Below are 21,989 nucleotides of genomic sequence, written 5' to 3'. Positions count from 1 at the left end.
GCTTATCTCAGAATATGACATTGTCTAGTTTGCTCATTTTCCAGGTTATTTTAGAAATATGTATAGGGTAATACAAATATAAAATCTAATGCCAGGTACCAGTAGCTACCATCTGTAATCCTAGCTACTCAGAAGGCTGAGATCTGAGGACTAAGGTTCAAAGCCAGCCTGGGCAGGAAAGTCTGAGATTCTTGTCTCCAGTAGACCAAAAAAAAAAAAAAAAAAAGCTGGAAATGGAGCTATAGCTCAAATGGTAGAGTACCAGCCTTGAGCAAAAAAGCTAAGGGACAGTACCAAGGTCCTGAATTCAGTTCCCAGCATCTGAACATGCACATATATGTGAATATACACTCGTATAGGCACACATCCACCAAAAGAAAAATAAAAGTTAAAGCTTTAGGATATACCGTTGTTGTTTTACTTGGTTTTTAGTGATAGCTTTTAGCACATCCATTGGGGCGGTATTTCTCTAACCTTCCATCTCTCCCCCAAATACCTTTGCATTGTGTAATTGCATAAAAGATCTGTGTTGTAAATAAAACTATTTACTGCATATTATTTCTAAACTCCCCAGTAATCTTTAAATGGTGGTCATTTCTTATCATTTTTCTGCCTGACAGAAACAACACACAACCTCAGGTCTGCCATCGATTCTCTTCTTCTGATCTGTGCACCTTGGCAAGCATTGGCTTGTGCCTAATTCATGCAGGGAACTCACTGTGCGCCTGGGGGATAAAGAAGAGTCGGGTGGCGTCACTGGCTCATGGTCTCCAGAAGAGCCAGACCTATAAATTGGATGGCTTGTGGTGACTTCATGGGGGCATGTCAAAACTGGAGCCAGGAAGCCCAACTTTGAGGGCCTTTGAGGAAAGTTGTGTAGGTAGTAACCTTTGAACTGAACTTGAACAGAAATTGACCCTGGGAAGGTGGCTTAGTGGTAGAGTGCTTACCTAGCATGTGTAAAGCCCTGGGTTTAATTCCTCAGTACCCCATAAACAGAAAAAGCTGAAAGTGGCACTGTGGCTCAAGTGGTAGAGTGCCGGCCTTGAACAAAAGAAGCTCAGGGTCAGTGCCCAGGCCCTGAGTTCAAGCCCCAAGACTGGCGAAAGAGAGAAAGGAAGGAAGGAAAGGAGGGAGGGCGAGGGAGAGAGAGAGAGAGAGAACCTGACCATTCTGAGGCCTCTGAAAGCTGACGGATGGCTTCCCCAGCCTCTCTAAGCATCCTGGGCATCCACCCCTTAGCCTGAAGCTACACTGCTCCTGGCTCTGCCCTCTATTGGCGTTCTCCTCTGGGTCTCTCTTCTTGGGATACTCATTGGATTTAGGATGGGGTCACCCCCATTCTCAGCTTGTAAGGAGCCTTCCTTTGTTTGAGAAGAAAGTACTGATGTGATCCAGAGGAGTCGTCCTTGTAGATGTGGTGAAGAGGCTGCACAGGGAGGGTAGAGCTAGGTTTCCAGCAGCCTGGATGAATTGGAGTCCACTGTGCGTGGGGCTGAAGTGAAGTCAGGGATGAGGTGTCATGGTCAGGAGATTTCAGAGAGAGAAATAGTTACCTGTACATGCTTCCATTGAATGTTTAGCTTTGTTTACATTTAAACTTAATATGTGTTGCATTTGAACATTGTATTTGACTTTATAAATTACACACTTGAGTGCTATTTGCCACTTCTCAGTGTTACTAGTTAAAGGGTGGTAAGAAACCTCACCTGCAGCGGGAGCCTTCCTCCGTGGGTCAGTTCCTCCGTGCCAGCCATGCTCCCTAATTATGCCTCTGTGGTGATGTGCGAAGCACCAAAAGCAAGAGCAGAACACAGTGGTAATAGCTGACCCCAGGCGCCTGTGGGATGTGCAGAACCCTACTTCCTGCTCTCTCAGGAATTGTGATCATGCATTCCAAACAGCCAGTTGTTCAAGGCGGTTTAGGTTTCTTTTCTTTCTGTATTTAATACCCGATTACGCTAATTTTCTGTGCATTGTCATGCCTTTCTTTCTCTAAGTACAATTTGAGCCTTTGCCATAATGAAAATAGTACAAGATAGCACCTCCTATAACCCGAAAGTTTATACTCACTGTGGGGAAGACCTGGAAGAAGGGAAGGACACTTTGTTTTGCTTTATTCACTTAAAATGCTAATACTTTCTTTGTTATTTACGTTGTTTGGTTATATCAGTAACAATCTGTCCCTGTTCCAACTCAACAAGCATAATTATTTTACATACTTAATATTGGACTACACCGGGCCAGGTGTTCCATGTTTAAAAGAAAATGCCGTAGGTCCGCCCCAGAGCTCCGGGAGCAGAGGAAGCCCTGAGGTGCTTCCCGCTGCACCTGGCCAGCGGTGTCACGTGGTAGCAGTTCCTTCACCACCATCCCTGACCACCTGAGGAGAGACCAGGTTGAGTGCAGCATGGGATCCTGGCAAGACCCCGGGATGTAGCAAGGACATTAAGGGAAAACTAAGGAGATTGGGGTATAATTTCCTCATTATTCCTTTATGGGTTCATTAGCTGTAAGCAGTGTACCATACGATGTAGATATTCATGAGGGGAGCAGGAGGCCGAGTCTACACAGGAGCCTGCTCCGCACCCCCTTCTGATGGGGAAGTGCAGAGATCCAGAGGCCTTGCTCGCTCCCCGCAGGCAGGTTGAACCAGACTGAGTCAGGACTGCAGCCTGAGCACTTCTGCAGGGCATGGCCGAGAGTCAGAGCCCTGGCCGACTCAAAGGCTGTCCAGAACCCAGAATGAGCTGCGCTCAGGCACAGGTGCCTGGATGGCTGAGTACAGCTTCGCTGCAGCCCTTTGATAACTCAGAGCACAAAACAGATTCCCAGGCAGGTGCCGGTCGCTCACACCTGGAATCCTACCTACTCTAAGGCTGAGATCTGAGAATCACGGTTCAAAGCCAACCTGGGTGAGACCCTCATCTCCATTTAATCACAGAATGTGGTGGTGTGACTCAGTAGGAGAGCACTAGCCTTGAGCCCAGAGAAGCTCAGCGATAATGCCCAAGCCTAGAGTTTGAGCCCAGGACTGGCCAGAACAGGAAAAAGAAAATAGATGCCCATGCATTCTAACACTTGTGGAGAGACTCATTCCCAATGATTTACATAGCTGCTCAGCCCTGCAGGTGGTAGGGCCTACCACACCCCTAAGGGGAGGCTCTAGTAGTCTTACCTCTGAAGATCAGGTACCCCTAGTCTGCATGGTGGCTCATGCCTGTAATCCTAGCTGCTCAGAAGGCTGAGATCTGAGGATCATGTTAGGGTCCAATCCCCCAGTATTAGGGTCCATGATCAAAGGAACGAGTCTGACACAAAAGCGGAAGTTAAACAGTTTTATTCCGCGCCTAGCATGGAGAATCATACTGACAGGCCAGGGCCGTCTCTAAGATGTGAGTGAGAGAGACCCCACCTAATCTCACAGGCTACTTTTACAGGCCACCAGCCATGTGGTTGGGCTTGGCTATACACAGGTGGCCAGAGGAATCTCAACATACTTGAGCGATTTCTGGGGCAACCACTGACACCTTTGCTGTTTGAGCTGACCTATCATCTTGGCGGGCTTCTGGCACACTACTCTGATGACAAAGGAAAAGGGAGGGAGTTTCTTGGCAGGCAAAGAGGGTAGGGTGGGGGAGGAATTCTGGTAACTCCACCTGGTTAAGCTGCTCTCATAATCTGAGCTCTGTTATTAGGGAATTTACAGCCCCCACCTTGAGTCAAGTACTCCTTTGTCATGAAGATGGGAAATGCCTATTGGGGGTAGAAGAGAGGTCTCAAGGGGTCTCTCTATTTTAAAGGGAAATCTAGAGAGGGGTCCCTTCAGATCACAGTTCAGAGCCAGCCCAGCCACGAAAGAATGATTCTTATCTCCAGTTAACCACCAGGAAACAGAACTGGTGCAATGGCGCAAAGGGTAGGGCAGTAGCCTTGAGCTGAAGAGCTCAGGGACAGTGCTCAGGCCCAGAGTTCAAGTCTTATGACCAACAAAATAAATAAATAAGGTACCCCCACAAAGAGACCTCAGCCCAAAACATGAGGAGTCAGGTCGGTCATATGTACCCCTGATCACACACACGGCCTATCCTTCTCAAAACCTTCGTCAGAAAGAAGGAAACTTGGGGCCAGGAGTTTGGCCTAGTGGTAGCATGCTTGCCTAGCATGCACGAAGACCCTGGTTCAATTCCTCGGTACCACATACTTAGAAAAAAGCCGAAAATGGTGCTGAGGTTCAAGTGGTAGAGCTCTAGCCTTGAGAAAGTCCAAGGACAGTGCTCAGGTCCTGAGCTCAAGCCCAGGACTGGCAAAAAAAAAAGGGGGGGGGAAAGGAAAGAAGGAAACTTGAGCAGCTGTCTGATCTGAGACACTTCAGCAGATGTGATGCCTACCACAGCCTGTCCTCATGACAAGAAGGGGCTCAGGAGAATGAAGGAAATCCTAAGGTAACCACTCAGTCTAACTCACCTGTCAGCACACTAGATAGGTTACCAGAAAGTTCAGGGAACCAAAACAAGTCAGGTAAAACGCAAACATGGCAAGGAAATTAGAGCATGTCGCACAGACATGACATGAAGAAGATGGCACTTGAGCCTATTTCTGCTGTCTTGGACCCTCTTCTCTGTCTTCCTCATTACAGAGGTTGTCCTTGGGTGAAATAGTGAGAATTGAATGGCTTTTGGATTGATGGTTCTCCTGTCTGTTTGTGATTAGGTTGTAAGACCTAAGATTTACTGTCCCATCCTTATTTCCTCATTCTTTATCATTTCACTGTCAAGTTTTAAGTTTCTTAGCCTGTCTTGCTATCTGCATGTTCCCTGATTGGCTGCTTTTCTAATAACTGACAGATAAGAGCTTCCAGGAAGAGTAAAGTCTGCTTTGGTTTGTTATTTGTGATAAGTGTGCCATTGAATTGAGCAGCACACCCCTGGGTGTGTCTGCCAGGACTTCTCTAGAGAGGATTTACTAAGAGGAGACCAGCTCTGAAAGTAAGTGGCACAGTCTTCTGAGGAAACAGAAAGGCAAAGAGAGAGGTTCAAGCTTATCCTCTCATCCTCCCCGCTACCCCACCCATCGTATCTGCCTGTCTTGACTAGCTCTGCTCCAGAAGCCCTTTCCACCTCATCAACAGACAGCAGCTAGCTATGAGATGGGGGGAAATAAAGGAAACTTGAATGGGGCACAGGGTCTCTGAGAGAAAACTTTGGGGTTAAGCTTGTCTCCTGGCCCACCAAGGTCATGCAGTGACACTAGGTAGGGTTTCTGTGTACAGTACTGCCTAAGGATTCAGGGCCTCCCTCCCATGGAAGCGGAGTCTGTGAGAGTCCCTGAGACAGCAGATCTTTAACTTAGCTGCCCTGACTAGTTAGCCATGCCCTAGAGTAGTTCAAAAGTAGTTCACTCATCTCCTGCTCCTGGGTGGTCCTCACTCCTTACACTTCAGTGAAACCTGTGCCTTGGTAATGACCTCCTCTCTTGAGCAACCGCTACAAAGAAGCAGGCATAGAAAACATGCCTTGAGCACTTGGTGGAATTGGTTGGACCACATCCATCTCAAGATATGAAAGACTTTGCCTTCAGAAAACTCAGGCATCCTGTTTCCCTGGACCGCCCAGGCGAGTATTTCCCAAACCTTACCCAGCCATTCAGGCACTCAGAAGTTGCTACAGCCATGGCCTAAGGAAGCCTGGAACTGGTGTGCACCTTTAGTGACAGCTATGTGATGCTGGCTTTTTCAGGCGTGCAGAATTGCAAGTCCTTCCACCCAGATTTCAGAGGAAGGCCTGGGACACTAAACTGTGTATCAAGGTCAGATAGCCTCTGAGAAGATAAGGTCTCTAAGACTGAAACAAAAGACTGAGTAGAGACCCCAGAAATTTAGAGATGCCTGGAGGGAGGTCATTCAGGTGGTTGCACCCAGCAAGGCCCTGGGCGCGGGGTTCCCCAGCAGGCTGGGTTTCCCATCACAGCCCCAAATGTCCTAACGCCCCTCTAGGATCCACAGGGTTTACTGCTTCCCCTGCTGTGTTTTGGCCACTGCTCTGTCCCAAGCCTCCTTTCCCTACCCCTGTTCCTCCATTTTGTGACATTGTATATTGATTGAAAGTATGAAACTTACTGAAAGAACTTCCCAAAAAGGGACTTTAGCAGGCTCACACCTATCATCCTGGCTACTCAGGAGGCTGAGATCTGAGGATCACGGTTCAAAGCCAGCCCGGGCACTAAAGTCAGTGAGACTCATAGCTCCAACTAACCACCAGGAAACCGGAAATGGTGCTGTGGCTTAAAGGGTAGGGCAATAGCCTTGAGCTGAAGAGCTCAAGACAGTGCCCAGGCCCAGAGTTCAAGCCCCACAACCAGCAAAAGAAAGGGTGAGGGGAGGCTTTAAATTTGGTCTTTGGGTCAGTACTGGGACTGTTAAAACTTTGGAGATTCAAAAAAAAAAAAAACTTTGGAGATTCTTAGAGATGGACTGAATATGTTTTGCATTTTGAGATGGACACACACGAGCCTTTGAGGGGACAGCTGAAGCGTGTGTTAAGTGTTTAAAGAGATTGAGTGTTAAGTAGACTAGAAGATTCTGGTGGTTAATCTCGGTTGTGGGGCTTGAACTGTGGGCCTGGGCACTGTCCCCGAACTTTTCAGCTCAAGGCTACTGCCCTACCCCTTGAGCCACAGCACCACTTCCAGTTTTCTAGTGGTTAATTAAAGATGCTTTTTTTTTTTGGTGAGCCTAGTCACTGTCTCTGAGCTTGCTACTGCCCTACCTCTAGGTCTGGGCACTGTCCCTCAGCTCTTCAGCTCCCACTTATGATTTTCTAGTGATTAATTAGAGATAAGTCTTCAGTGCCCTCAGCTGGCTTTGAACTGTGATCCTCAGATCTCAGCCTCCTGACTAGCTAGGATGACAGGCGTGAGCCCCTGCACCTGGCTCCTTATGGTATATCTTTTACAAGAAAATAGCTTGAGAATTTTTTTTCTTTTCTGAGATGAGCTTTTGCCTTTTTCCATGGTTGGCTTTCTTTTTGGTTTCATGCATTGGAAGGAATGGAATATAGGTAGTAACTGAACTATTAGCGTGGTGTGGACTAGACCACTGTCTTACCCACACATTCCCCACAGAGCAGGCTACATGGACAGCACATGGTAACAGTCATGGAAGAAATGCTCAGAACTTTCCAATGGGTGGGACCCCCATTTTCTGGGAGATGAATGTTTCAGAACCATTCATTCACACATCCGTGTTCTGTACACGTACTCCCTTCTTGTCCTTGGTGGCGCATGACAGTGGGGACAGCTCATGTCCCCTGTGAGTACAGCAGCCCTTCTCAGGGGAAGCTGTGAGGTGGGGGCCATTGGTACCTTGCCCAATCCTCTTGGTCTAACTTCTGTCCTCCTACTTGGGCATCTCTGCGGGTCATTGGATAGCTAGGCTTCTGGGAAGAAAAGCCGGCAGTAATGCCCCAGAGGGGCTGGACGGGCTCCTGGCAGGAAACAGACCTGCCGTGTGTACCTCAGCCTCATACCTGTACCTCCAGGTGTTGCCCCCGTTATTTGAGTGTTTTCTTCCTTCTTTTGGTCTTTCCCCCAAGTCTTAGAGTCAGCTTTGGGCAGAACCTCCACTAAGACAATATTCCTAGATTGTTCTGTTTCCTCTGCAGAAGCCCCTGACACATGCATGTAGAGTACCCATGCTTTTCTTTTCCTTCCTGGCCCACTGCACCAGCAGGGACCCACAGTGCCACAGTGGACGCTCGGGAGGGGAGAGCCCTGTCCTTCCCCGTCCTTGCCCTTTCTGAGAAGCGGCTTTATATTCTCCCAACACATCAGTAGTAGGATGTTTGCAGCCCCTGACTCTTCACTAGTTGAGGGAGTTGTTTATTTATTTATTTTTATTTATTTTTTGCCAGTCCTGGGCTTGCGCTCAGGGCCTGAGAGCACTGTCCTTGGATTTTCTCAAGGCTAGAACTCTATCACCTGAGCCTCAGCACCACTTCCAGCTTTTTTCTACGTATGTGGTGCCGAGGAATCGAACCCAGGTCTTCGTGCATACTGGGCAAGCACTCAGCCACTAGGACAAACTCATGGCCCGTTTATATTTTTAATTAACTTACTTTATTGTTATTATAGAGGTGATATACTGAGGAATTACAGTGACATGAATCAGGTAACAAGTACATTTCCTTTCATACAGTGTCTTCTGCTCCCTCCCTCCCTCTCAGCCCCTCCCACCTCCACCCATGAATTGTATGATTCACTTTCTTTTTTTTTCTTTTTCTTTCTTTTTTTTTTTTTTTGCCAGTTATGGGGCTTGAACTCAGGACCTGAGCACTGTCCTTGAACTTTTCTCAAGGCTAGTGCTCTACTACTTGAGCCTCAGCACCACTTCCAGCTTTTTTCTATGTATGTGGTACCCAGGAATCAAACCCGGGTTTTCGTGCATGCTAGGCAAGCACTCTACCACTAGGCCACACTCCCAGCCTTGTATGATTCACTTTCATCCAGGTCCAGTGAGCTCCACTGTTGCACTTTTTCACCCTTTTTCCTCAAAAATATTTCCACCCTCCCGAAGATATACACCATCATGAAGAAAAGAAGCATCTGAGTGACTGTGGCTCGTGCCTGTAATCTTTGCTACTCAGGAGGCTGAGATCTGAGGATCACTGTTCAGAGCCAGCCTAAGTAGGAAAATCAGTGAAACTCTTATCTCCATTCACCATCAGGAAAACAGAAGTAGTGCTGCAACTCAAAGTGGTAAGAGCATTAGCCTTGAGCTGAAGAGCTCAGGGACAGCATCCAGGCCCACAGTTCAAGCCCTACAAACACCCAAAAAGAAAAAAGACAGAACATCAAAAATTAAGAAAGTGGTCTCTTGTCTCTGTATCTTGGAGCTCATTTCGATATATTTTTTCCGTTTTTTAATGTAGATATGAAGAGATGTATTAGGTAGGCATTTGTGTTTCTCTCCTAAAGTATCCTCTTGGAGCTCACTGCGTGTATGTAGAATCCTGTCTTAGCATATCCCAGTGAGTCTTTATTATTATTAATACTTTGCCTTTTTCTTAGCAGAAGACTCAGAAAGTGGCGTTTATATGCGATTCATGAGGTCCCACAAGTGCTATGACATCGTTCCAACCAGTTCTAAGCTTGTCGTCTTTGACACCACCTTACAAGTGAGTACCCCACTTCCTGACCCCACCTTACAGGTGTGTGCCCCACTCCTGAGCTTGTGCAGTATTCTCTTCATGGCTGCTAAGCATGGTCATTTCAAACTAGCAATGCCAGAAAACATTTCCTGAGGCCCTTGTCTACAAATAAGGAAACTCAGATTTCAGTGTGAGAACTTCAGCCACTTGGTTCACTCTACAGCTGGTGTGCAACAGGGTCTGGAATTGGAGCCCAGACCTGTCGGCTGGGTGTTGGAGCCAAGCTCATTTGAGTCTGGCTCCTCCCTCGGAGTAGCCAGATGGTCTGTTTAGCTGAGATATAAGTATGCACAATAAAATTGATTAATCTTAATAAGACTTGTTAAAAAGAAGTGACTTTAAGAAAAGTTAATAAAATTGGTTAAAAGATTAAGATAGATAATCTCTTGAGAGGGAACTTTACTGGTGTGTGGTAGCAGAAATTTGAACCTGATTGTTTTGCTATAAAGCTCGAGTTTATTGTGGTTCATTTTATATCACTATGACTTCTTTTTTTAACGTTCTTTTCATACTTGCAATAAGCAAAAAAATATATTGTAATTAATTAAAATCACCAGATAAAATAAGTCACTCCCACTAAGCCCTTACAGAAGAACACTAAAGAAATTTTAATATTAAGCTGGTACTCTGGCTCATGCCTGTAACCCTCGCTACTCAGAAGGCTGAGATCTGAGGATCAAAGTTCAAAACCAGCCCAGGCACAAAAGGACTTGAGACTCTTATCTCCAATTGACCTCTAGAAAATGGGAAGTAGGGCTTGGCTCAAGGGTAGGGTGGTAGCCTTGTGCTAAAGAGCACAGGAACAAACGTTTAGGTCCAGGGGTAGGGTGGTAGCCTTGAGCTGAAGAGCTCAGGGACAGTGCCCAGGCTGAGTTCAAGCCCCATGACCCACAATAAAAAAAAAAAAAAAAAACAGCCTGGAGTTTGGCCTAGTGGTTGAGTACTTGCCTAGCATGCACAAAGACCAGGGTTCTATTTCAGAATACCATACATAGAAAAAGCTGGAAGTAGTCTTGTGGCCCTAGCCTTGAGAAAGCCCAATGACAGTAGGGACAGTGCTCAGGCCCTGAGTTCAAGCCCCAGGACTGGCCAAAAAGAAAGAAAGAAAGAAATTTTAATATGAACCTCAGAATATTCAAAAATATAGTATAGAAGTACTCAAAGAAAATTCAAGAAGCCAAATCCTCAAAATCCACACATCCTAGTATTATCCTTAAATTTCAATCAACTAAGGACACATTTTATCATAATCAACTTTTTTCAAAGACATACATCTATTTAAAAGTCTACTCTTTATAAGTTAAGGACTTTACATTAACTTTTATCTTGTACTCAGGGTAGCAAAGGTTTCTATCCTCCAAATTAGCTCTTACATGCCAAGAAATAAATGCAAACTTGATTTGTTTTGTAAATACTGATAGGTAACCTGTTTATGTAACTCTAGTCCACTAAATGTAATTTCATAGAATGTGGTCTTGGCTATTTAAAGAATCTATTATTTCTTGATGAAATGCTCTAATTCTCTTCTCCAAGAGTTACAATTTTTGAAAAGCATGCAATGAACTGAGTATCACTCCCATGAAAGACCAAAAATGAAAAAGTATAGTTGTTGTCTTATGTATTTCTAATAAGTCTTTCAAGCACTCCAGAGAATCTTTTCATAACTCCATTTCTGAAAACTGAAATCAGAATAGAAATTTGGGAACTTGAAAATGGTGTTCTTTTCAATATGACTTCTTAAAAGCCTTCAATAAACACTCATTGTCATGACCAACCTACATTAATGTAATAAGATATATGCATGTACACGCGCACACATGCACATCCTCACCCAGTGGGATTGTCTTCCGTTCTGTTCCCCGGAATTAGTCGCTAAGCCAAGAACTTGTGAGTAATCTACGAAGAAGCTACAGGAAGGCCCAGCAGGGCTGTGATTTCAGTCGTGGCCTGTGGAGGGCAGCCTGAGCCTGAGCACCCGGGGCTGTCTGGATCCTGGAGTTGATTCAACCCACACAGAACTGACCTAGAGAGTCCACCTGGGTCCCCCAGCTCAGCCCTGGTCCCTGCCATCCTGCACCTCCCCTGGTCCTGCGCCCACATGTGCACCTGTAGTTCTTCTGAGAACCTTGGGGCCCTTAGAATCAATGCCTGCCTTCTGTGCCTGAAACATGACACTGGCAGGAAAGAAGAAATTGTTTTTCTTTCACTCCGTTTCATTTTCCTACTGTTTCTTGTCAGTGTCTGTGAATGCAGTTGATTTTGTACATTGTCTTTAGGCCCTATGATTTGGGAAATTTCCTCTAAGTGCTTAGAGCCTCCTTTCAAACCCAGAGATTTCCCTGATTCTTTAACTTAGGACTTTTTGACTAGGCACCCGGTACATTATTATAGTGGGGCAAATGGTAGACTCATTTTGAGAACTATGGTGACTACGGCTATTGCTATGTATTTCCCTAGTGAAATAACTCGGCATGCTGAGCTGGGAGTGTGGCCTAGTGGTACAGCGCTTGTCTAGTATGCACAAAGCCCTAGATTCCATTTCCCTGGTACCACATACACAGAAAAATCTGGAAGTGGTGCTGTGGCACAAGTGTTAGAGTGCTAGCCTTGAAAAAGCTCAAGGACAGTGCCCAGACCCTGAGTCAAATGCCAGGACTGGCATGCATAAATAAATAGCATGCTGAACTCACAAAGTAAATGCCTAGCTCAATCCATTTCACCCGTAAAGGGCTTCCTTTGGGAAGTACCAGATCTTCCTCCTCTTGACATTTTTAGAAACAAAAAAATAAAGCAAAAGTGTTCCTGACTTTTGCCTGGTTTTTCTCTTGCCATGGAATTAACAATTTAGCCAGAATGGGTAATGCCCCAAAACTGCATACCAGGGGACTAACCCACCCAGTGACATCACATCTGGTACTAATAGAAGTTGTATTTTCATCACTTCCTCCCCTGTCCCTCCCGGCCACGTTTCCTGCAAAGTTTGAGATAGACTTTCGTTGAAGACATGCTTATATTTTGAAGATCGAGGTATTTTCTGGACACAGACTTCAGCAGTGGTTATTGACATACCTTCAAGAGCTAAAAAAAACCAGACATGGAGTATGGCCCAGGGGCCCAGAGACACAGAGCCAGAGCCACCTGAATGATTCTCACTTAGATCAGTTACATAAATTCTGGAATAGACCTATCATATAATACCACAGAGCTCTTAGGAAGAATATTTGCTTTTTGGTTTAAAAAAATACAGGCTGGGTCAGGAGCATGGCCTAGTGATAGCATGCTCACCTAGCATACACAAAGCCCTGGGTTTGATTCCTCAGTACCACATACTCAGAAAAGGCCAGAAGTGGTGCTGTGGCTCAAGTGGCAGAGTGCTAGCCTGGAGCAAAAAGTGTCCAAGGACAGTGCCTAGGCTCTGAGTTCTAGCCCCAGGACTGGCCAAAAAAAAAAAAAAATGCAGGCTGCAGAATGGCATGTATAATAGAATAATAGAAGGTCTGAAGTGAGCCTTTTGCAAGGAAGGTAGAAATACGGAGTCTCCCTCTGAGATGGGAGGACTACGATGGCATGGCATGACACAGTGCAGAGTAGGAGCAGGACAGAGCGTGTTTTCTCAGTGGAGGAGAGGAGGGGCCCCACTGCTGCAGTTTGGAGGCAGGGCAGGGCAGGGGCTGGTCACATTCTGCCCACTGCTTTTCTGTTTCCAGCTTCCTTCTCTGGAGAAGCCAACATGACCTCCTACAATTGGGTTCTGTGAAATTCTCCTTTGTTTAAACCGAAGGATTCATGGCAATCTGTGCATAAGGACATCTCTTGGGCTTATGGAAATAGAAACTAAATGTTCACTTTGTCATCCTTTCCACTGGGGAATTGCCATCTCCTGGTCCCCAGAGCCACACTGCAGACAGTGGGAAGAAGTGGGGCAGGGAGGGAGTGCCCTCCGGGCTCCCTTACAGTGGAGGACCAGGGTCTACCCACATCGACAGTTAGCTTAGGGGCCAGTGTACAGCAAGGCCATGGTGCCAGCTTAGTATCCCATGCTGGGTTCAGTTTCGCTCTAGCTCCATAGTAAGTCAGGAACTGTTTCCCCAGGGTGAGCATTTGCCCAGGATTCTGTGGTGACACATAGTATCCTTCAGTGGGGCTCTTCTCCTGGTGCCCCAAACACTTGCTTCTCTAGCCGGGCAGCAAGAGGAGGTTCCAGAGGTTTGTTCTCAGCCCTGCCTCCCACCCCTCACTCTCGGCTGAACAGCCGTGCAGCATTTGTGGCAATGATCAGAATCACATGTTTAGTAACAGAGGAGCTAACCTGAGCCTGGCTCTGTAGCCCTGCTGTGCCCTGGTGACTCACACTTGCACTCAGATGCCACCTGTCACCACAGCTCCCAATCTGACCAGAAGACCAGAGTAAGTCCCTGGGATCAGGTGTGGAGAAGGCGGTGCTCCGGGCTGTGGGTCTTGCCCACAGGTGGCCCCAGCTTGGACGTGGGTAAGAGGACCAGAGTCCCAGGTGATGATTTAGACAGATTTTTGGGTCCTACACTTCATTTTTCTTGTTCGGTAGCCCAGGTAACCTTCTAGAATGGTATCTTCCATTCTTAGGAATGCAGAGGATCTCTAAGAACATCCTAATATCCTCTCCTTCCTGGTCACTGCTGATGGGTACCAGAGACCAGTTGGCACCAAGATGACCCTCTACAGCCAGGTGCCAGTGGCTCGTGCCTGTAACCCTAGCTAACTAGGATTACTAGCAGGCTGGGATCTGAGGACTGTGGTTCGAAGCCAGCCCAGGCAGAAAAGTCCTCATGAGACTTTTATCTCCAGTTAATCACTCAAGAACTGGAAGTAGTGCTGTTGCTCAGTTGGTAGAGTGCTAGCCTTGAGCACAAAGAGGCTCAGAGACAGCTCCTAGGCCCTGAGTTCAAGCCTTGCCCCCCCCCCCAAAAATGACCCTCTGCTACCAGGGGGTGCCGTTCATACCAAACCAGTGAGGACGACCTGGGCCTATGCTGAGCCAGAGCCTAGTCTGAGTGTAGCTTCTCAAAGGAAGGACTCCCTCGCTATCCATTGCTCCGAGGCTCTGAAAGGGAGAGTCCTCAGATGGGGCATGAAGAACCTGTACCACAGCTCCCATCCCCCGAGCTGTGCATTTTGAAGTCCTTACAACCAACCCACTTGGGTTTTACTCAAGAAGTTGTTAGAGCCACTTCCAGCTGCACAGATGCTCACCGAACAACTTGTGCTTCTGAGTCCATCCACAGCAGCACATTCTGCTCGGTCAGCGTTCGCTTCTTCCCCTCTGGCCGCCTAACAATGTCAAAACCTGCCTCCACACTTGCTCCCTGGGTGTCTTCAGGTATAAGTAGCAAAATCCTACAGTTCTTCCTGCATGGAAGCTGCTTCCTGCCCCAGGGTATGCCAAAACCTGTCCCCGTTACAGAGCAAAGGCTGCCAGGTCTGGTGAGGATGGTCTTGAGTAAGTGCAGTGTTTCCCAAGGAAAGCTTGTCACCAGGCCTTCAGGCAAACCAAGGTGATTGTCACATACTGGAGAGCCAGCCCTTTCCATTGCCCTGGAGATGGTGAATTACTGGGATCCAGGAGTCTTGGCTTAGTGTAACAGAGCGATGGCCAATCTTGATTGTCAACATGATTCAATTGAGAAACACCTAGGAGATTAGTAAAGAACATTTTGGCAGTGCCTATAACAATTAGATTATGAGTGTTCTGATCTAATGAATGGTATAGTCCATTGATGGGTTAAAACTCGGAATACACTTGATAGGTAGTGGAATTGTGGAAAGTGAGGACTGGTTGAAGAAAGGTTACTGAGTGTGTTCTTAGGGCTGTATCTTTCCCTTAACTCCTTCTTGTTAGTGCTGTACTCATGAGGCAAGCAGCACTGCCATTCCTACCAATACCTGGCCTTTGTGTGTTGTTTTATCCCCATAGCTAAAAGACTTTTCGGGCTGGCTGTGGCTGCAGGTCTGTAAGAAAAGAATTAGTACTCCCTCCCACACAAGTACGGTGGGCCTGGGCTCTACCTCAGTGGCTGGTACAGCAGCTACTGCTACCTGGGTCCCCGAATGGCATCATCGGGGGAATGGCACTGGATTCCTGTAGTCGCGACATCACATCATGCCTGGAGAAAAGAAATCTGGCTTCCCATTGACACAACATACTGTATTTGAGCCCAAAGACAGAACACCAGCTCCAATCCTATGCCTATTTCTCCACTCATTAGAGGCCTGTCAGGAGGCAGAAGGTACATCAGTTATTTGGATAGAAAATGAACATAGCTGGGAGTTTGGCCTAGTGGTAGAGTGCTTGCCTAGCATGCACAAAGACCCGGGTTTGATTCCTCGGTACCACATACATAGAAAAAGCCGGAAGTGGTAACTTTGGCTCAAGTGGTAGAGCTCTAGCCTTGAGAAATCCAAAGACAGTGCTCGGGCCCTGAGTTCAAGCCTCAAGACTGGCAAAAACAAAAACAAAAAAAACCTGAAAGGCAGTATTCTCTAGATTACCAGCTTCAACTAAATCAAGAGTTTATAGAACATCACACCTGTGCCAGGCATACTGAAGCAGACACTGTAGAGTAGGGTCTGATGAACCTGTTTCCATGATGCCACAGCACCCACCGTGGCTGTGGATTAGAAGGGCGTAGCTCTGGCTGGGACTGGTCTAGCTGGATGGGAATTAGGGCTTATAGAAAACTCCTTCTCTGTGAAAATGTGAGTGGCTGCACTGAGCTGCTGCCATGGTCGGGCAGCGTTGGTGGATTCCCACAGACAGTGGGCACTCTTCTCCTGCTTTAAGGCCATTAACTACATTCCTTTAGTTTTGGAGCCTAAAATCCAACTGATAATGCAAAAATCTGGTGTACAAAAATTCCCAGTACCACAAAATGGAGTCGGCAGTGTGGGCCTGGAGCTGAGACATCTTAGTCCAGTGACTGGAACAGTGGTGTACTCTTCCAATGTCCTGTCCCTTCCTCCGCAGACAAGCCCAGCAGTGCAGAGGGAAGGGAATGGCTGGCAAAACTAAATGGGGGGACACTTACCTTGTGAGTAAATCAGATCTCATAGTAGGATCCTAGTTCAGGATTACTGGCATTTACAATTAAATAGTCCCGGGCCAGGAGTTTGGCCTAGTGGTAGAGTGCTTGCCTAGCATGCATGAAGACCCGGGTTTGATTCCTCAGTACCACATACATAGAAAAAAGCTGGAAGTGGTACCAGCTGAGGCTCAAGTGGTAGAGCTCTAGCCTTGAGAAATCCCAAAGACAGTGCTCAGGCCCTGAGCTCAAGCCCAGGACTGGCAAAAAAAAAAACAACAAAAAAAAAGAGTTAAATAGTCCTTTCCTCCCATCAGTTTTTCACAATGCTTTACACATACTAGCTTAACATTAATAAACACTTACTTTAGCCGGGCACTGGTGACTCTCGGCTATAATCTAGCCCTCGGGAGGCTGAGATCTAAGGATTGTGGTTCAAAGCCAGCTAGGCAGGAAAGTTTGAGAGACTTTCATCTGTAATTGACCACCAGAAAAGTGGAAGTGGCACTGTGTCCCAGGGTGGCTTGAACTCTGGGCCTGGGCGCTCTCCCTGAGCTCTTCAGCTCAAGGCTGCAGCCCTACCCTTGAGCCAATCCTCACTTCCCCTTTTCTAGAGGTTAATTGGAGATAAGAGTTTCATGGTCTATAGTGCCTAGGCTGGCTTTGAACCGTGATCCTCAGATCTCAGCCTCCTGAGTAGCTAGGATTACCGGTATGAGCCACCACGCCCAGCTGAATACTCTGTTTTGAAAGAGCTTATGGACAATGCAGAGTGAAGAGTCAACATAGGGCATAACTAGAAGAGCCTGCAGCTTGCTTACGGTTTGGGTTTATGAGATGCACAGGGACAGGGGTGCTTAGTTATTTTCAAGGCAAAAAGGAACCAGAAGAACTGGTGGTCTTGTTCAAGACAGATGCTGCTGGAGTAGACAGAAAATGAATGACTTGAACCCTTGCGCTCAAATTATGCTGCTTTTGTTCTCAAGGAAAGTGGTCGTCCTATAAGAAAGGGTACCACAAACAGTGATAGAGGAGTGGAAGCTCAGGGTGGCTTCAAGAGTACTTCTGGCTTTATTTGTGGTAACCAAGGACTCAAACCCAGGGCTTCATGCATGCTAGACAAGCACGTTACCACTAGGCCACATTCCCGGACCCTATCAGGAGTATGCCCTGCTGCACCAATGCAGATAAGACACTGTTGTTCAACTCTCTGTCCTCTGTGCATGTCTTGCTGCTGCTTATCTTTGTTCTGAAAATTCGTTTAGCAGGTCTTGGACATCCTGCATTGATTTTCAGTATTCTTCTCTTATGCATTTGTGCTTGCGTGTGACATCTTCAGTGTGCTGAGAAGACTAATAGGAAGAATCTTTACAGACAGGAAATAATTTGTTCCCTGAGTTATAAAAACAAACCCCCACCAGGGCACTTTGGCTCACACCTGTAATCCTAGTTACTCAGGAGGCTGAGATCTGAGGATCAAGGTTCAGAGCCAGCCTGGGCAGAAAGGACCTGAGACTCTCAGCTCCAATTAACCCCTAGAAAACAGGAAGTGGGTCTTGGTTCAAGGGTAGGGCAGTAGCCTTGAGCTGAAGAGCTCAAGGACAGTGCCCAGGCCCAGAGTTCAAGCCCCATGACCTACAGAAAATAAATTAATTAATAAAAAAAAATAAAACAGGGGAGGGAAATGGGGACAAAAACGTGAGAAGGACTATCAATGTGTGTGAAATAATGCACCTTCTATCTGGCAAATATAACTGTAACCCTTCTATTAATTACAATAAAAAAATAAAATAAACGCCCATCTTTTTCATATTTCCTACCTCTCTTTCCAATTTTCTTTGTTTTTGTTAGCTGTGGGGCTTGAACTCCGGTCCTGGGCGCTGTCCCTAAGCTCTTCAGCTCAAGGCTAGTGCTCTACCACTTGAGCCAGTGCCACTTCTGATTTTCTGGTAGTTTTGGAGATGAGTCTCATGGACTTTCGTCCTGGGCTGGCCATGATCTAAGGATCGTGAGTAGGATTGCAGGTGTGAGCCTTCAGTACCCAGCTGCTTTTGTGATTTTTTTTTTCTTTGTCTGTTGTGGGGCATGAACTCTGGGCCTGCGAGCCTCCCTGAGCTGTTCAGCACAAGGCTACCACCCTACCCCTGGAGCCACAAGGCCACTTCTGGTTTTCTAGTGATTAATTGAACATAAGAGTCTCAGGGACTTTAGTGCCCAAGCTGGCTTTGAACCGAGACGCTCAGACCTCCTGAGTAGCTAGGATTACAGGCATGAGCCACCACTCCTGGCTTGGTTTTGTGATTCTTGATACAAGCTATGATCCAAAAAATTACTTACTAGGACCACCTGTTGCTTTAAAGTAGCACTTAAATGAGGAGCTAGAACTTTCAAATGTTGGCTTATTTTAGCGTTAGTCAGCCCTCCATTTCTGTGACAGAATAGCCAAGATAACATCTAAAGAGAAAAGGTTTAGTGTCACTTACAGCTTCTGAGGTTTCAGGCCTAGGTTTCAGCGCCCTATTGCTTTGGGTCTTCAGAGGCCCAATATATCCAGTCAACAGCAGCAACAGGGAGAGCTGCTCACCTCAAGAAGCAAAGGGAAGAGGGAGAGGCCAGCAGCCCCTTGGAGGACCTGCCCCCAGTACCTAGCTTCCTATCCCCACTCCCCACCTCTAAAAACATCCCACCTCTTCCCAGTAGAGCCACGGGCAGCAGAAGAAGCCTTCTAGACATGGACCTTCGGGGATCATCCAAGAGCCAAACTGGCAGCAGCCATATATTATTTCAGTTTGTTTTAATTTGTACTTCTTGGGTTGTTAGTAAGATTGAATCATCTTCCCTATTCATATCTGCTGGAGGGTCATTTCTAGCATTGAGCTATTGGTTATTCATAAGTCATTAAACATGATAGCTTATACGTAGTACCCTAAAGTATTTGCTAAGAGAATTGAATGCGGTTGTGTGTCTGAGTGTGTGTTAGCACAGGCGGTCCATCCCGTGCGAGGGCTTAGCTGATCTGAAATGGGGCCACAAGAACATTGTCAGTCCCTAGCAACACGGACTGCATGTGAAGCCTCTTCATATGTTTCTTCTGCCACCGTTGGGGAATGAGAACATTCACTTGGTTTGTTGTTGCCATATCAAACTCAAATTTTCATTTTGAACAATTCGATATAACCTTTGTGTTCTGAAGTAATTGCTTCTGTGTTTTCAAATGAATTGTTAATCATGTCTGGAAGAAATTCAACTGACATAGAATTACTTTGCACAATTTCAATTATATAAAGTCTATATGTATACAAGTCTTTAGTCTTTAGATAAATGGAAACTAATTGCGATGTTCCTGTTGAACAAAGTAATATCCAATCTCAGGAGTATAATAAACACGTGTCTGTTTTTAGCCTGTCAAACTCAACACCAGGAGACAGCTGATAAAATTTGATTTGAAAGGTATTTGAAGGTCTATTTCTCCATAGTATTAAAGGTAGGCTTTGTTTCTGATCTCTCTTCAGGTTAAAAAGGCCTTCTTTGCCTTGGTAGCTAATGGTGTCCGTGCAGCACCGCTGTGGGAGAGTAAAAAGCAGAGTTTTGTAGGTGAGCACTGGGGCTGGGTGTCTGTACTGGGGAGGAAACCTCAGAAACCAGCTTGTGTCCTGCGGGGCTACTTTGGGATTTCACAATTCTGACCGGGCACTAATGGCTCACACCTTGTCTTCTTAGCAACTTAGGCAGCTGGGATCTGAAGATTGTGTTCAAAAGCCAGCTAGGATAGGAAGGGACTGTTACCTCCAATTATAGAGCTAATCTCGAGCCAGAAAGCTCAGAGAGAGCACCCATGCCATAAGTTCAAGTCTATTTTAATTAAGCTTTATTGTTGGCTTTTACATACTGACCAAGGCCAAGTCGCAAGTAAATCTACAGCAGTATTGTGCTTTGATTGGTTTCTGTGGGGTTTTTTAGTGTCTTTTAATTTAGCAGGGTTTTTTTTTAGCACTCTGAAGGAGTTTCTGTGCCTCTTCCAGCCCAAGGAACAAAACCTACATAGCTGCTATAACCAGGCATCACCATCCGGGCTCCCGGGCAGCCCACATACTGCATGCTGGGTCACCACATGTGGCCTCTGTGACAGGACGCCTGGCACTGGGATATGACCCCATCTACACCTTTGCTAAATCATGTTACACCACTACAAGTATTTTACAGCCATTTACACAGGTCCTTCCTGATAGAGAAAAACCTAAAAGCATTGTGTCTCATTGTTTTGATGGGGTTTTTTTGTTTTGTATTTTGGTGCCAGTCCTGGGACTCAGACTTGGGGTCTAGGCACCGTCTGTCCCTGAGCTTTTTTTTTTTTTTAATTGTGGGAACTCTGGGCCTGGGCATTGTTCCTGAGCTCTTCAGCTCCAGGCTGCTGCCCTACCCCATTGCCCCACTTGCAGTTTTCTAGTGGTTAATTAGAAATAAAAGTCTCACAGACTTTAGTGCCTGGGCTGGCTTTGAACTGCGATCTTCATATCTTCCTGAGTAGCTAGGCTTACAGGCATGAGTGACCGTGCCCAGCCTCTGAGCTCTTTTGCTCAAGGGTAACACTCTACCATTTAAGCCACTACTACACTTGTTGGAGATAAGAGTCTCACAAATTTTCCTGCCTGGGCTGGCTTTAAACTATGATTCTCAGATCTCAGCGTCTTGAGTAGTGGGGGTTAAGATGTTTTCTCTCATTGATCTTCCAGATATTCTTTATTAGAATCTCATACTTACGGTTAGCTTTATTTCCAGCTAGGTTTTTGTGCCTAGCTTGGTGTAGGCAGTACACTGGAAGTTTTAAATAATGAATGAAAAAAAATGCTTAACATCTTTATATTTAGTAAGCTTTACTATTCAATATTATAGCTTCACCTGTCATTTGAAATTTCACTTTTATATATCCATAGTTTCATTCCTAACATAAAAATTTTTGTTGTTCTAGGAATGCTAACAATTACAGACTTCATAAATATTCTACATAGATATTATAAATCACCTATGGTAAGTGGTGGCCATCTTTATTTTAGTAATTGGAGCTATAAGCACTGGTATGTGTATGTGGGGGGGAATAAAGTACAGGATTGTGGTCAAGGTCTATATCTATATCTATCTATATATATATGTAATAAGGAAATGCATTTTAAAACTACTAATCCTATAAACTGAGCAAGAGCTAATATATAATGTATATTAGAAACTTAAGAAATTGTCAGGAAAAATGAATAGAATAGGTTCTTTATTCAGGTTGTCAGAATTCTTACTTCCCAGCCATTCAGTAAGGCTCTGTAACACTCCGTAGGCTTGTGCTGCTTCATCTCCAGTGGATAGCCAGGCCTCTCAGGGCTTGGCAGCTTCACCTGGCGGATGGCCGGGCCTCTGAGGACTTGGCAGAGACACCTGCCCTGTGTCCCTGCTTCCCTTGCTTGGCCCAGCAGGGATCTCTGGCAATGAGGTGGCCATAGGACTTTATCTGGGCAGGCGTGGTAGTGTGAGAAGAACTAGGTCCTGTCACACCAGCAATTTGATAACTAATCATTGTTTTAAAAGAGATAATAATTAAAATGAAAAACTGAGCTTTGACTTCCTCCTGCCAAGTAGGAAGAGGTTGCTTTGGCTAATGTCGGATGTAGGACTCTGTACCTGGTTCAGCAGAATTAGGAGCAGAGTTTGGAGACAATGGATTTTAACTTGGGCCTACCGC

General features: G+C 46.0%; 1 protein-coding gene across 3 annotated transcripts in view; it reads left to right on the top strand.

The window, feature by feature from the left end:
- Positions 1–21,989, top strand: part of Prkag2 (protein kinase AMP-activated non-catalytic subunit gamma 2) — a 196,947-nt gene that overhangs the window by 156,229 nt on the left and 18,729 nt on the right. For 2 of the 3 annotated variants that reach the window (XM_090333565.1, XM_090333567.1), the window contains 3 exons: positions 9,067–9,173; positions 19,774–19,855; positions 21,231–21,289. In XM_090333565.1, the coding sequence (XP_090189691.1) occupies positions 9,067–9,173; positions 19,774–19,855; positions 21,231–21,289 (248 nt within the window). The remainder of the gene's footprint in view (positions 1–9,066; positions 9,174–19,773; positions 19,856–21,230; positions 21,290–21,989) is intronic. The other variant, XM_090333566.1, reaches the window with a different exon arrangement.

The sequence above is a fragment of the Megascapheus bottae genome, chromosome 5 (assembly GCF_031878675.1).
Source record: "Megascapheus bottae isolate mThoBot1 chromosome 5, mThoBot2.hap1, whole genome shotgun sequence".
In the NCBI taxonomy this organism is placed as follows: Eukaryota; Metazoa; Chordata; class Mammalia; order Rodentia; family Geomyidae; genus Megascapheus; species Megascapheus bottae.
The sequence above is the reverse complement of the archived record's forward strand: the minus strand, read 5'-3'. Positions and strand labels throughout refer to the sequence as shown.